At 38.8% G+C, this 15519-nt stretch overlaps 1 protein-coding gene across 4 annotated transcripts in view; it reads left to right on the top strand.

Moving 5' to 3' along the window:
* Positions 1-15519, top strand: part of KLF12 (KLF transcription factor 12) — a 232740-nt gene that overhangs the window by 57012 nt on the left and 160209 nt on the right. For 3 of the 4 annotated variants that reach the window (XM_066313389.1, XM_066313391.1, XM_066313388.1), the window contains one exon: positions 6224-6287. The exons of the other annotated variant lie outside the window; for it this stretch is intronic. In XM_066313389.1, coding sequence (XP_066169486.1) covers positions 6267-6287 — 21 coding nt within the window. In that variant the 5' untranslated portion in view covers positions 6224-6266. The remainder of the gene's footprint in view (positions 1-6223; positions 6288-15519) is intronic. 4 annotated transcript variants of the gene reach the window in all.

Genomic DNA, 15519 nt, shown 5'->3' with positions numbered 1-15519 from the left:
AGAATTTTAATAGGTGCAACTTCTCTGTTTTTGGCCATTCTTTTAAGTGGCTTTGCTGTGAAAGTTGTCTCAGAGTGCTTGACACTGTGGTGGAGGGCTGCACAGTATTTTGTCCATGGTGGGATGGTGATTACTGTTGTTTTCTAACTTCTTTTACAGCGTCTTGCACAATGTAAAACAGGGAGACGTGCCTGGGTTTATATAAGCTACTACATAGTGTTGCATTTTTTACTCAGAAATGGAGTTAGGCTTTTCATCCAGGCTTTAAAATGTGTGTTGTTTTGAATGATGTGTTAGAAATTATACTTTCTGCACATGCCTTCAGAAAGTTATTTACCAAAAAAAAGCCCTAATTCACCAAAAATTTGTGACTGAACATGTAGCATATATTTTTTATTAGTATATACATACAAGTGCTTATATGTGTGTATGTATGTATATATAAAAAAACTCATATAATTTTGTAACGAGAAAAGGCTCATCAAGTCCTTTGATAGTGTGCACAGGCTCTTAAATAAAATTTTACCTCTAACGAATTTTGAACTGTGTGTGAGGATAAGGTGGTGAAGTGACTGACCTTTTCCTGCACTGTAACAGGAGCATATGTCAGAGAAGCTGCCCAAAGTGATGGCTGATTGTGTTTATCACTACTTGTTTTATTTGGATCTAATGAAAAACTATGTCATTCTGTTCAAGCTAGAATTGGGAAGGGAGTATTGAGGTTTCAGAGCTATCCAAAACAACTGAATGTCGAAATTTACTACTTCTAGAATAAGAAGTCAAGAAGTAGTATTTGGCTGTGTTTTTCTCTGCTCCCTGCAATTTATTGCAGTCTTCTAGATTGACCACTGATTATTACCTAAATCCATTCGAGGACTCCACTACTTCTCCACAGTTTAACTAAGTGCTGTTCTACATTTACAGTATTATCAGTGTGCATATATATGTTTTCTAATTTCATTTGTGTACACTGATTAAGTAGCAAGGCTTTTTAAGTATTACTGAAAGAAAATGTCTTTTTCTGAAACTTTATCAAATAGTTGTCAAACCAGACACTTAAATTCTAGGGAAAGCAAATTATTCTTGGAATCCATCTTGAAGACTCAGAAGGTCTGGGATTTACCCTTAAAACTGTTCAGTGCAGAATTATTCATTAATGTCAGATAAAAGACCCTGTAAAGAACAATGTTTATTCCTCTAAGCCTCTACTGAAGGACTGTGTAAACACTTCTTGAACGTTTAGTATAAACCTTTTAAAGTGAGGAGCGGGAGGAACATGGCGTGAAGGTTGTGTATTTGGTTGATTAATTGTTCATCCACATTTGGCCAACTGCATGCTTTTTTTCTATGGAAACCTGTTGTCAGAGTATAGTAGTTCAGGGAAAAGTACCCCAGGCATCAGGAAAACAGCCCTGCTATATGGTCAGATAGCCAAGGATGTATTTACTTGTGCTGCCATGGTCTCAATGGCGTTGAGATCATTCTAATTTGGTATGAATGTATTGGAGGCATTGCTCCATAAAGGCTCAGTGAAAATTGAGGTAGATGTTTAAGAGGAGCTGCATCATCCCCATCCTAGACTGCAGTCATCTCATCTTAGTTCCCCTAGGGACCAAGCAGGTGGCGGAGCTGCTGCTTACTTTGAATCCTAATGAACTTTAGTACATGTGTGTGTCTCTGTGCTAGATGTCACTCTTTGTGGGAGTCTGGATAAATATTTCAGTCTGTAGGAGTTCAAGAGAGCTAGGTATCACCTAGCAACAAGCATCCCACTCGCTACCTCCTGCTTCTCTTTACTTTTATTAAAGTATCCAAAACCCAGAAGTTGAAGCATTAAGGTAATTTTCAGAAATATTTTGAGCTACTTTAGGTATTTTTGTTATGATGTTACAGCAGAGCAACAGAGATGTTGGCGTGGGAGCTGGCATCTTGAAGTAAGTAACTGTGCCTTGTTTGAACAGCAGTCACAATCAAAAATTAGCAAAAAACTTCAGCTGGAGACAGAATAACCCTTATGATAGCAGTTGTTAGGATGCATAGCAAGTGATCCTTTGGTCTTGTGAGGTCTGCAGTTGCACTTAACCTGTACTGAAAGAGTTTTAGGCTGTACTACCTGGTTCACCTTGCAGCTCATAGTGACTGCTGGTGGGACAGTGCCTTGTGTTGGAATTTCAGGTAAATTTCTTTTGCAGACAGCGTTGTGACAAAGTACGTTGGTTAGTTTTAGTTACGGTGGTACAGTACCCTGTTTACAAAGATCCTGGGGACCTGACCCAAGTCAGGAAAGGGAAATTCTTTAAGTGTAGTTGATGAAGACTTTGGGGATATGCTCAGTACAGTGCTGGACGGTACACCAGCATCTCCTGTCCACTATCAGTTTTAAATGTCAAGAATTGTTGTGGGTCTGTGGCTTCTCCAAAATGTCACTTTATGGAGTTTATGAATGTCCCTGCAAGAGTCATAAACTTAGGGGAAAAGGACAAATATGTGGCTACTGTTATTTCTAGGGTAGCTATCCGTAACACTGGATTGAGGATAACCTGTGTTCTTTCATCTCTGAATAGTGCTGAAACTGAGCTTTCAGGGATCCTGCCTTACCTGATGGCCAGGGTGCTCTGGATGAGTTTGGGGGAAGTTTGGTGTGACTCAGGGCCTTTGAAAGGGATTACAGAAATCAAAATACAGATCTAAGGGCTTTCAGGAAGAAAAGTGCATACTTTAAAAACAAAATAGATGATGTTAGAAGGTGACTAGCCCCCTTATGTTCAAATAAGGAGTTTGTTTTGTAGAGGGAAAAGTTAAGAGATCCTGATTCAGCAAATGACTTAACTTTGCTGATGACGTGGTCTTTTCCAAATGTATGTTACCCGTCTGAATCAGAAGAGTAAAAACAGCACAGGGAATAATTTGTTACTGTATTAATGTGAGTTTCCTTTCAAATTATCAGTATGTAAAAGATAAGTAAAATTGATAGCAGTAAGGACTTGTTTTTTAGAAGAGCTAATGTGGGTTTATATGTTCAAAAGTGTTCTATTTGTAGAGGTATAGCTACTTCTGCACCCACAGGGACTTCCATTGCTCCTGAAATACGCTCAGCAGGATTGTCCTGGAACTCTTCCCACGCTCCTTGATGTGGTCCAGGGGTCTTGCTCAGCTCCACCAGTGGGTAGCCATGCTGGTCAGGGTGGGACTACCAGGACATCTAATCTGATCAAAAGAGGTTTTCAAAATGAACTAGGTGCAACTAAATTTACTTGTTTGTTTTTTTTTTTTCTTGCTGTAGAAAAAGAAATCTAATGTTTGGTGGTATTCATAAGCTTTATAAACTCCTGAGGTCTGAAAACACTATTTTAAGGTGATAGGCTTTGGTAGAAGAGGACATAATTCTGTGTTTGCTACTTAAATATCATTCTTTTGTTTGAAAATGATGGTTTGTGCTTTGCTCTGTGATTACTTAAAGCGCCTTTACAGTAAAGATTACTTACCTAAAGATTATTTAAAGAGTGTTTTTGACTTAAAGGTTTCAAGTGGGAAATATGCAGTTGTCTTGTTGGGTAGATTTTCTTCTGCTGTAAGACCTGCTTGATGCAAATGGAAGAAGTTTTTACTTGGACTTCAATGTCTGATTTTATATTCCTGGTAGTAGAAAGTATTATTTCACTGTAAGGGACTGAAAATCAAAGTCCGAAGCAGGTTTCATGGCAATGACACGTGGCAGAATGGATGGCCCCTTTTTTCATATGAATTTCAAACTCCTTTCATACGAAGTCAAAGCTTTTCAGCACTTTGGAAAATCAGGCCAAAGATTTGTGAAGTTACTAGTTAAATGTCATTTTTAGAAGAATGGTTTGCTCTTAATCTCCTCAAAAGCAGCCTAAAATAGAAGCTCTTCCACAGAGAACACCCCAGTGGTACGATGATGAGGACGATTTCAGGCTTGTTAATTGTGCAGGCCTGAAGAGAATGAGTAAGCAAACCCAGTTACTTGTCATTGCTAAAGAAGTAGCTTTTCCATGAGGAGGACCGTTGGACATGATTTAATGACAGAAAACCGGCTGCAGCTGTGCAGGTTGGATAGTGGTTTGTTAGTTCTGAAACACAGCCCCGTGTTTGCTGTGTCACCATAGCCACCGTAACATAATAGGGCTCCAGCGTTGGTGTGTAACTTGAAACGAAGTTGTGTTGTAGGAACATGTGTGTCTGTGCATGTAGAGAGGAGTAATGATGAGAAAACCTGGAGAACTGGAAACAGTTACAGGTCAAACTGTCTTCCTCACATGGAGACTCCTTGAAGCTTTTGGATACATTGCATTTAATTTGAAAAAGGGAAATTACTAAATCATTTCCTGTTCAGGTTGGATGACCACATCATGTGAGTCCAGGATATGGAAAATGTGGTCCAGTTGTCCCGTTTTTGGACAAGAGCACAGAGGAAAGAGCAGCTAGAAATTCAAAAATGGTTCTTCAAGTATGCAGTTTTAAAAGAAAAAAAAAAAGGAATCTGCTACATGAAATTTTGAAGTAATCCACATAATGCCAAGGGAGATTAAGTAACAAAAGAGAGTCTACAAGATGCACGAGAGAAGACAAATGGTCTACAACAGTTAGCATGCTTAGAGGATATAGTATTTAATTACATTTAGTTAGGTCAGTGTCTGTGGTGACTTTGTAGCCATTTATAATTCATACAAATATTTGAAACTTCTGTTGAACTTAATATTTTCTTAGAAATAAAATCTAAGTGCATGATGTTTAGTCAGTATGATAGAAGCACACTATATGAATGGTAAAATTTTATTTTCTTAAGGGAGCTTTTTGTCTTTTCACTGTAAAGGTTTATGTAGTATTTGGAAACCTGTCATGTTGTCATATATACAGCAGTAATGAAATACTGGAATGTGGTTTAAAATCAGGCAGGTGATGCTCTCCTGTTAGTTGAAGGATGACCTTATTTTGAATGATAGAAAAATAACAGCAGATTGTTTATAATAACTCTGACAGCAGATTTAGATTCTTGTCTTCACACCATTTCCATTATTAAGAGAGACATATGTAGGTAGTGTTTACTCCCAGATACATGCACATATTCTGGCAAGGGGTTTAAGACATCCTATTATTTAAATGTTGGACATCTGAAGATTCATTTCTTCCCTGAGGCTTTTTATGAAGTTGGACTACTGGGTTTGTTTATTTTCTTAAACCTGAAGGAGCCTCACAAAACATAATATAATATTTGAATTTCTATATGCTTTTTTCTTTTATAGATTAACGTAGAATCATAGGATGTTTTGAGTTGGAGGGGATTTAATGTTCATCTAGGTCCAACCTCCCTGTCATGGACAGGGTTGCCACCCCCTAGGTCAGGTTGCTCAAAACCTCATCCAACCTGGCCTTGAACACTTTTAGGGTTGGAGCATTCACAACTTCTCTGGGCAATCTGTGCTAATGCCTCGCCACCCTCAAGAGTAAAGAATCTATTTCTAACATCTAATCTACATCTCTGCTCATTTAGTTTGAAACCTTGTCTAATGGTATGTGCCCATGTAAAAAGTCCTTCTCCATCTCCCTTGTAGCCCCTTAAGGTACTGGAAGGTTCTGTAAGGTCCCCCAAAACCTTGTCTTCTCCAGGCTGAGCAACCCCAACTCCTTCAGCTCCTCTTCACAGGAGAGATGCTCCAGCCCTCTGTTCTTCTTTGTAGCTCTCATGACTAAACTAGTCATTTATCTGTAGGAAATCCTGAAAGAAATACATACTCAGATTTTGTAGTGGTCTTGGACAGGTTTTTTATGTGTTACTCTTGGGATCGTGCATAGTATTTCTGAGAAATACAGTTTGAAATATTGGTAGAGAATGTTTGCCCTCCATAGCTACAGAAAAGTTTATTTGTACAAATGCAGGGTACTGATTATAATGGCCTCAGAAGACTAACTAAAGCAGTTGGGATTTAGTGAGCTGAAATAGCAGCTCAGAAGTTAAAAACACAGAGCTTTGACTAATTAGGTAAGAGGAAACACAAGGTTTTATCCAATATACCTTTTCTTTGTATTTATCCGTTTTTATTAAGTGCTTGTAAACTTGCTGTTCTTCTGACCTCTGTTTTACTATGGAATAGATGTCTGTGGTTAGATTTTTTTTTTGTATTTACATACACAACATACTTGAGAAATTATTGAACTGCTCAGAAAATACACAAATTAAATTATTTAATATTTTCTTTTTCAGGATTGAAGTGGATCTAGGGACAAATGGATGACTGAATATTCATATGAAGAGGAAAGCCATAAAAGTTGGTAGACATTTTTACAGCCATATGCATTATGTGTATTGATGCTGTTATCAAAAATTTATATTGTGTTATAAAACAAAATAGGTTAAATAACTGGCCTGAGCTTTGTATGCTGTATTGTCTTTGAGGCAGGGGAATACTGTAGCTTAACAGCTGTGGCTTAATGCAGTGTTTGCTGACAATACCTTAATGTTCACCAGAAAACCCAGTAGTATGTTAAGGAAATAGGCAATTCTTTTGAAGCCAGGTGTTTGAACGGGCTCACACATAGTGGTGTTTGTCATTCTTCCATGCAAGGATGAAGGGAGAATTAGAGGGATGTTGTCTTCCATTAAAGCTGCTGACTATGATGCTTAATATGTTGTGGAGTGGCACTTAGATGCCACATTGACAGGTGCTGTTTAAGAAGTCCAGCAGGAGTTGATCTCTTTGAAAGTTATCTTGATGTTTTGTTTTGTTGTGATAGAAGGTTGTTTTACACTGCATTTTCTATGATAGTTAAAAAGGAAGAAGCTATTACTGGACTTCATGACTGGCTACTGTTTTAACGCACGGAGCCTTGACCTCTGCCAATCTGAGTTATTGGTGACTATGAAGGATAATCTTTTTCTGGGATGCTATGATAACCAATTCCCAGCAAGGCTGTTTAAACACTGCTGATGCTGCCTGTGAATTTACACCAGAGCAAATGAATTGTATTGACAAGTGTAAGGTGTGGTAGAGTGGGATGCAGGGCCCAGTCCAGGGGGCTGCTGCACAGCAGCTTGGCTAAATAAAGCATTCTGACTACTCACATAGTCAAGAAAGGATGTTATTGTGGGAACCCTGTTTCCTTGAGAGCTTCTGTCAACCCCTGAATCCCTTTTGGGTGGAAACAATAAAAAAGGCAGCAAAAAACCCCAGTGTTTTGTTTTTTTTTTTCCCAAAAGCACAGTATTAGTTCAGTACAAAAAATGTAAGTTGACAGTTCTGTTAACTTAGCAAAGTAGTTCAAGAGGGCAGAGTCTTATTTTTCTTAGTGATAATTTGGTTTTATCAAGCTTTTAGTAGTTCAGAAGTTTTACAGTTTATGAACTACTGACTTAGATACAGAAGAGTGTAATTCTTTCTTGGGTAAACTTCTTGACTGTTCACAACAGGTAGTGGACACGCTGATTCCAGCTACCTCCAAATTCACAAGCAGCATGAGATACGAGGGAATCATCTGTGTCTTTGAATTTTGTCTCTTGAAATAACAGCCAGCAAAACAATCTCCAGAAGCATCCATAGAACATCTGTTTTGTATGTTACAGGTCCCAGAAAACACCTCCAGCCTTCCAGAGCCAAATTTAAACCCTGATAGAGACAAAGTGGTATTAGTAGCTGTGCAGTAATGTACACAGTTTTTTCCATGGGGTCAGGGGCCCATATGCCCACATGAGGCAGCAGTTGTTGCCTGCTAAAACCAGAGCACAAAATCTTGAGGAATTTCCCTTTGGTTTGATTGCTGACAAGTGAGCGGCTGCTGCCCATACCGATGTCTAATAGCTTGGGATGGGCCACTGTTGTGGCACAGCAAACACTTCCCTGCTCAGATCTCCTGGCTATGAATAGCAGAGTGAAAAACTGATACTGTCCAAACTGTACTTGCATCTTTCAGAACTGCGGTGATAAAATCCTGTATGTACAAACTCAGGGAGGCACTTCACTGACAGAAGGTGTGAAAGAGTAAAAATACCAAAGTAATTATCTGAAAGCTATCTCTGGATATTATTATGTTACAGTGGACTACTCTTGCTGTCTGGGAGACAGCGCAGAAGAGTACTACCGTAGTGTGGTAATGTTCTGTGTTCGATTGAGAAGTAACTGGGACAGGCTCTATCTTAGGTATTTGGTTTGGGAAGTGACACCAAGGACGAAAAAGTTAAAGATTGATTTCTTGCATGAGACTGTCATGCCCAGAGTCTGTGCAGAGGAGGGATGATCAAGGAAAAGCAAATGTCTCTTGAAAGAATTTGACCTTCTTGCAGGTTTCTGTAAGTGCGTGAGAGCTGTATCTCTGTTAGCTCTGTATTGCAGTTCCTCTCTCTGCATTCGCTTTTCTGGTTTAACACAGGGTGGTGGAATGAGGAAGGAAGAACTGGGGAAAAGGGCGACCTCTTTCTTGTCAAGCCATAGTTCCACTCTCTCATGCCCTTCTAATGACATCCCACAGTAATTGGGGGGAAGCTGCTCAAAGTATGTGCAGATAAGGAAGGGGGTTCTGAGTTACTTCTTTACATGTTTTCTGTTTGGCAGTCTTTGCAAATGTAGGACTCTGAATCCTGCTGGTAGTCTTTTATGTTAGGAAAGTACCGTGGTTAAATCATATCACTGAATAAGAAAAAAAAGTGGTTACATGGAGGAATTCAAAGTTTGAGGCTAAAAATTCCTTTTCTGAGATGAAATTATTCCAGAAAGATTAAGCAATAGATGTGGAGAAGGCTTCTCTGTGGTCACTGTTAAGATGAGTTGATAAAGTTCTGGCTCCAATAGGGAAGAGACTGGATTTCAGCCAGCACCCTGCCTTAGCTTTTTATTTTATTGCTCCTCTACTAATCTAGTTTTGAAAGATTTTTCACTGCTGACATGAAGATGTTGGTGTATTGTTGGGAGTGTAGACAGCTTTTGTTGCATTGTCTATACATTTATTGGTATGTTTAGAGTCTTCCTTGGTCTGCCTCAAAATACCTGTAAACATGGTGTTGTAGAAATTAGTGACATCTAAGCATATATGCAACTGATGAAGGAAAAATGAACATAATCCTTTCTGTCTCATAAAATGAGATTAGATTAATATCTAGCAGAAAAAAGAAATATGCAAAATTAAACCTGACAGCAAATATGTATATTGAATATGTGTGGCTTGTGATGCTTCTGTATTTTCCATTATACTGACAGCTACATCCAGAGGTTCTTTTATCTGTTGAATCAGATATTTAAAGTTTATGTTTTTCAGTGTACAGTGGTTGAATGGGGGTGGAGGGAGTGAGACTTTGGTAGGAGCTGGCAAGGAAACTGGGTAACTGACAGAAAAACTATAACTCAAAGGTTCTGGGCAAAATAAAGATCAAGACTTCAAAACCAAGTAAACAGGACTGAAAGAAGGTCAGAGAGCAGAACTAAAGGGGGCAAGTGGTTGTTCAGATATTAAGTACAACCCAGATCTGTGCTTTTTAGAGTGGGCATGGGTGCAATCACAGTGTGAGCGGTCACACTGTGGTTTCATGAAGAGCTTCTAGAAATAACACTGGGCAGTTTAGTTGATCAGGTTTAATGATGTTCTAAGTTACTTAATGCTGCAAAAGTGATGAAAAACATTGAGTTTAATGGTGTAAGGATCACTCCTAATTTCCTGTGTGTCGTGTCTTTAAAAAAACCGAAACTAAACCAACTAAGAGCAAACTTTACCTCAACTGTTTAGAGGAAGGAACTCAAGGTATTTCTTGAACTGCTGAAGGCCATTTCAGAAGTCTCCCAGCCTCTTACGTGCCCTTGCCTCACCTCCTGTGGCTTCTCTGCAGAGCAGGGCTCGGGAGGGTGCGGAACCTGCTAGCTGCTGGTTGCATGTGTGAAGCTATACCCCACACTCCACTGCAGCCTAGGCAAGCCTCTGGGTCATCTCATTCTGACTCAGAATCTACCCTGGTTTTGTATGGAGTTTGGATTCATTTGACTTCATCTTTTTGCCTTTCCATTCTTTTTAAAGTTTAGTTATGATAAAAAATGATATTTTTAATGTATTAAAAATATTTCAAGGAAGTTTTATGGTTTTATTTGCATAGCCAGGGTAGTGGTAACAGTGTGGTGGTATGTTTGGTTTTTCTTGTCAGCTGTATTGCATCTGTATTGCAAACAAATGCAGTTTTTCTAGAAAGAGAGCGGCTGCTCTTATGGCGTCTTTCTCATCTAGCATCATTCAGTGGATTCTTGGAATATGATTATGACTAGAAACATTATTTGTGTAAAACATATTGATCCCAAGAGAATTACTTTGCACTGACCATCAATCTGTCTTTCTGTCATGTGTGTTTCAGTTTAGATTTCTCTCAGGCAAAGAGGCTGTAGTTTGATGTTTCGTCTTAATTCCTTATGATTATAAATTAGTTGGATAAAATAATGTAACAAATGACTACTTAAAAATGACTGATGGCCCCATTCAGCAAGGCAGAGGGACTTTGAAGTTTTTTTGATTTCATCTGTTATGTAGCATTTATCAAGATGGGTCCCTTAGCAGTCGATTGGTGGTTGATTTTAATGAATATTTCACAATGCAAATAGATATCAGGCAGTTGTCTGGAGCTCAGTCATATTCATAGGGCAGATCTGCTTTTACTTGCTGTCACTGAAAAATGTAAAAATTATGCTGAAACTGTCGAGTGGGAGGAAGGCTTTTCCCCAAATCCTATATTGTGGAAAGGGAGGAGCAGCAGTGATTTTCTTTATTTTCCTGTTCCTTACCTCAGTAGCCACATACTGTGCTGTCTCTTGCTCCTGTCTTTTCCCACTGAGGGCTGGAGGGCTGTGCATGGTGAGCGCTGTAGCGCCAGATTTGCTCATTGTAGACTCAGCCCTGCTGCAGGTGGGTTGAAGTGAATTTGGAGGTGATGCCCATGGCTGAAAAGTTGCTGGGGTCATTTCCAACACTGATATTTTTCAGGGAGAAAAAGGCATTGAAGATGGCTTGCAACAAACCACTTCAGCTTTGTGAATTTGCATATGAGCTCTTTCCTGTTCCATTTGTAAAGTTCTGGAATGATTTTTGGAAAGACCCTGGTGTTCTTACTAGGCTTTCCTTCTGAGCAGCAGTACAAAATTTGTTCTACACAGCTCATTTCTTGAATTCTGCCAGACAGATGCTTTCATAATCTGAATGGTTTCTTGTTTATGGATCTTGGATCTTGGCTACATTCCATTCATTTCCTGACTTTCGGTGATAGAAGAGCATGTAGGTTATGAACAAATCATATTTAGTGGTTGGCTTGTGATCTGAACTTGTTTAAATAGAATCAGGTTGTGATTTTGGAGCGTTTTGTTTTTGTATTTTGTTTCTGCCAGTGGATCAGGGGTAAAACACCTGTGGGGTGTCCTAACCATTGCTTTTAACTTTTATGTATAAAAAAAGTGGTATAGCTGTGGTCTTTTTGCTCTCTCACTCTTCAGAAAAGCATAGAAAGTAGGCGCAGGGTGAGTTAGACTTGTTCTGTCAAAGCTTGGTCTTCTGCAAAATCTTAAGCTTTGCTCTAAAATCAGTATAGTGATCTTCATATGTTACAAATAAGGTTGTATTCTCAAATAGTCAGAGCAACGTTGCCTAGCAAGCTTTGTTCATAATTGGGAGAGAAAGGTCTTTGGTTCATCAGTGGTCTGCAAGGTTTGCATCCAGTGTCTGCTCTGCTTGGAGCTCCTGTGGAATATTTCAGGTGCATTGGTTTTTGAATTAAAATCCTTTTTATTAAACAGTTTTTTGAAATAGGAAGAATGGAGAATGGCATAGAAGAGGATGGCAGCAATTTTCATGTGAGGTGATGTGTGGGGAGTAAGGCAGCCCACATTATAGTGCAGTTCACAGGAGAGTAGTTTGTCTAGAATTGACAAAAATGTGATAAAAATGTGGAATATGTAAAATGTTCTTTTCACAGTTCAAGTCATTAAAATTACTAAATGTCACTGTAGAGCAAAAGTAGATCTTGCTGGTGTTGCCTGAATCACTTCTCCATAAAGAGATAGGTGGTTAGGATGGTCTGTGGGTAGTAAATCATGGATGTAGGTGAGAGAGCTGTTTCAGAGCTTGCTTCAGCATCTACTGACATAACTCAGTTCTACAGAGTGACTTTTAAACTACTTCTGAAAGTTAATAGATAACCCTTTATGATCTTACTTAGTAAATGGGTTAGCATCTATAATTTGTATTACTTGCTACTGTTGATTATGAGGCTTGGGGTGTGGTAACATCATCTGATTATTTAAGGTCATAGGGAACTTTTAAATACATCCTGTGATCACAACCGTCCTGTAAATGTTGCTTTGTTTTTTTGCAGTTCGATGATTTTTTTTTTTTTGTTGGGTTGAGAGTTTTCTTTGTTTGGTTTTTAATTCATATTGGGAGTGAAAAATCCAAAACCCTTCATCTTGAAAAGATCACCAAGCGTTGAGAGCAGAGTAAGCAAAAATTAGCCTGTGGGCATAAAACAACAAATAGCTTTATAATGTGGGCAAAGACACCCTTGGTTCCCATTTTTGGTGTTGAAAATGTGTGGTGTGTATTGGTGTTCCCTTACTGGGAGGGAGAGATGTGTTGAAAGCAGAGTTTCTGCATCTTAGGTGGGGCAGAAACTGATACTGTGGCCTCTTGTTGCCAAAATTTGTCTTGTAGGCTATATATAAAGTAAAATGATGGAAACAGCCTAAAAGATCTAGGTGAAAAATTTTCAGGTGAGCATTTCCTCGGCTCTGGCTATACTGGGAAGTGAGCCAAGAGTGTTACTGGTTTAGCTGAGACCAGGAAATGCTTCCACGTCCTGGCCCAGCAGGCTTTGTTTCACCTCCTGGGATGGCCCAGGGCTGCACAAGCTAGGTGACTTGCGAGAAAGCTGGTTTGCTGTTTCCAAACCACTGTCTGTTTCAAACCACTTTCTTCAGTTTCTTTTTCAGTCTTGACATCTCTTCTGGGGACTAGTTCTAACTGATGGGAGGTAATCCACAGACTATTAGATTGTGAGTGCCTGGATTCATTCTTTTCAATTTCAGTCATTTTGCTGAAGGCTCCTGTCTTCTACTAGCAGCAGAGAGCAGTAAGCGTCTCCAGAGGGCAGTTCTTCCTGTGGGATATCTCTGTCCTCCCTGGAAGCACATCTCTTCTGCCTGTAAGATATGATGGTACAGACACTATGAGTACATGAGGCTCTGCTCTTCTGGACTCGTTTTCCAGCCCTGAGGTTTCCAAAACACCCCTGAGTGTCCCTGCTCTTGCAGCCCCTCCTCTGTGCTGCCACGTGATCTCTTGGGAATGTGGTGAGAGCAGTCACCACGCTTATTTCACCTTTTAATCCTAGTGTACTTAGTGAACAATTACACTAATTCTAGTAATGACTAAATTTGTCCTACTCCAGAGAGGGAAACACAAGGCATTTAGTTTCAAAGCTGTTTGACAAGACCATTTTGATGTGCGTATTTTCAGAAGTGTGACACAAGTTTCCAAAGTGCCTAATAGGGAGAAAAATGTTTAAATTCATACTCTCAAGTTTTCAATTTCCAAGAAACAGAATAATCTTCATTTCTGTTGAGCATGACCCATCAAATAAAGCAGTTTTAAACCAGATATACAGGGCTTGCTACTTCAGCTTATTTCATTATGACCTCTTTTTGGTCATTAGTTATAAGCATGTACGTTTGCATGGAAAAAAAGATACTTCTCATGAGTGGAGGCATTAATTCTCAATATCATGAAGAATCACAACTAATTGCATTTTGGAGTTAATCTTTCCTTTGTGATGAGGAGGGGAACAGTCTTCTCCATCTGAACAGTGGTGCTGATTAAGATACATCAAACCCAGATACTGAATTACTGTTGTTCTTGTTTTCCTTTTCCTACGTATCTGACAATAAGAATTCAGTGGTAGAAATAAATGCATTTGGATTTCAGTTTTTGACATCCTGTGGAGAGCATGATGTCAAATAATGGCAATTTGTCACTTCTCGTACGATGGTGTAGAAGAATGTGTTAGAATTCAGTAGCTAGCACATAAGTAGAAGAGAGTTAGTTTAATACTGATATCCTGTGCTAAAAGACCTGAATAATGATTCCACTGGATATGGTATTTCCTATACCCCAGGATGTATCTAAAAGAGAAAATAAGCTCCCAATATAAATCTGAATTTGGACTCACTCTTGTGCTTCCCATGTGGTGATTCATTAAATCTTTCTTGTGCAGAGGTGGGAGGTTGAGTCCGGAAAGGACAAGTTCATTGTTTTGAGGCTGTCACCTTCTTTTGAACTTCTCTTTTTCCTGAAGTTTTTGGTGTTCAGTTTGAGCACCAGTCAGCTGCAGCTGTGATTGCAGTCAGCTGTGATGGACATGTAGGCATAGCTCAAGTGAAAACAAAAGCCTAGGCTTTCAAACATTATAGGTAAACATGCTGAGTTTCTGCCTTAACTTTTAAGTAATATAGAAATATTTCAGTATTTGTATTAAGGAAAAAAAAACCAAACCAAAAAACCCCAACCACTAAAGCCTAAACACATGATAAAAAGTGTCTTAGAAATAGTGAGAAACAAAACATTATTTTTCCTTGGCTTTATTTTTTCTTATTTTTAAAAGGTTGATACAATCCTCAAAACACAAACATTTGGAGTTCAGTCTGAGTTTGTTGTAAAATCATACAAGCTTGAGTTTAGGTGTTTCTGAAGTGAGATGACAGTGAGAATCTCTCTTGCAAATGAAAGAGTGTCTGTTGGTCTTAGGAAGATGAAAATTAACTTAGATGTGTAGGTTGTCTTAAGTGCAGTGGAACTGAGATGATGTTTGCTGAACTACTCTTTGGAGATTTACATAATGGATGAGATACAGGAGCTCCAGGCAGCATGACAGTGGAGTTTATTTTATCACAGGATGTTAAACAAGTGAAGTGCCTTAATAATGTGTGCAGAAAGCAAGGGTAATCTTTTCTCTTTTTTTATTATGGAGAAAGAGAGCCAGAGAGTTCATAATATCCTGGCTTTCTTTAGAATGACCTGAATCCATTCAGACACCATGCTTTCTTACTAAGGAGTTTCAAAGCTCTTCAGGGAGGGCAAGCTACATGCATCTCTGAAAATACGTCTTTTATGTAGTAAAATGAGATGATAATTCATGGCTTGATATAAGATGCTCATAACAGGCTGGGTAATTGTTTTAACTGCTATATATTTAAATATATAGAAAGCATTTATATACCAAATGCTGTTTAGCTCTATAGGAGTATTGATAATTTCAGAAGTTTGAGCCTTTGTCATATCGAAGTGGGTACGTTTTGGAAAGAAGCTCTAATATTAAAAGGTTGCAGGATCTAATTTTTTATCAAACCAATTAACGGACTTTGGTTGGTGTGGAAGTTTGTGGTTTTTTTGGTTCAGCTGTTAATACCTTTTCAGCATGTAAAATGGACAAAGAAACTTGAGAAGTAAAATCATTATGTGTAGGTGGTAATAACAACACCCAGCTTGTATGCTTTT

The sequence above is a fragment of the Sylvia atricapilla genome, chromosome 2 (genome assembly GCF_009819655.1).
Source record: "Sylvia atricapilla isolate bSylAtr1 chromosome 2, bSylAtr1.pri, whole genome shotgun sequence".
Taxonomy (NCBI): domain Eukaryota; kingdom Metazoa; phylum Chordata; class Aves; order Passeriformes; family Sylviidae; genus Sylvia; species Sylvia atricapilla.
Note: the sequence above shows the minus strand (reverse complement) of the source record. Positions and strands in the feature narration are given on the sequence as shown.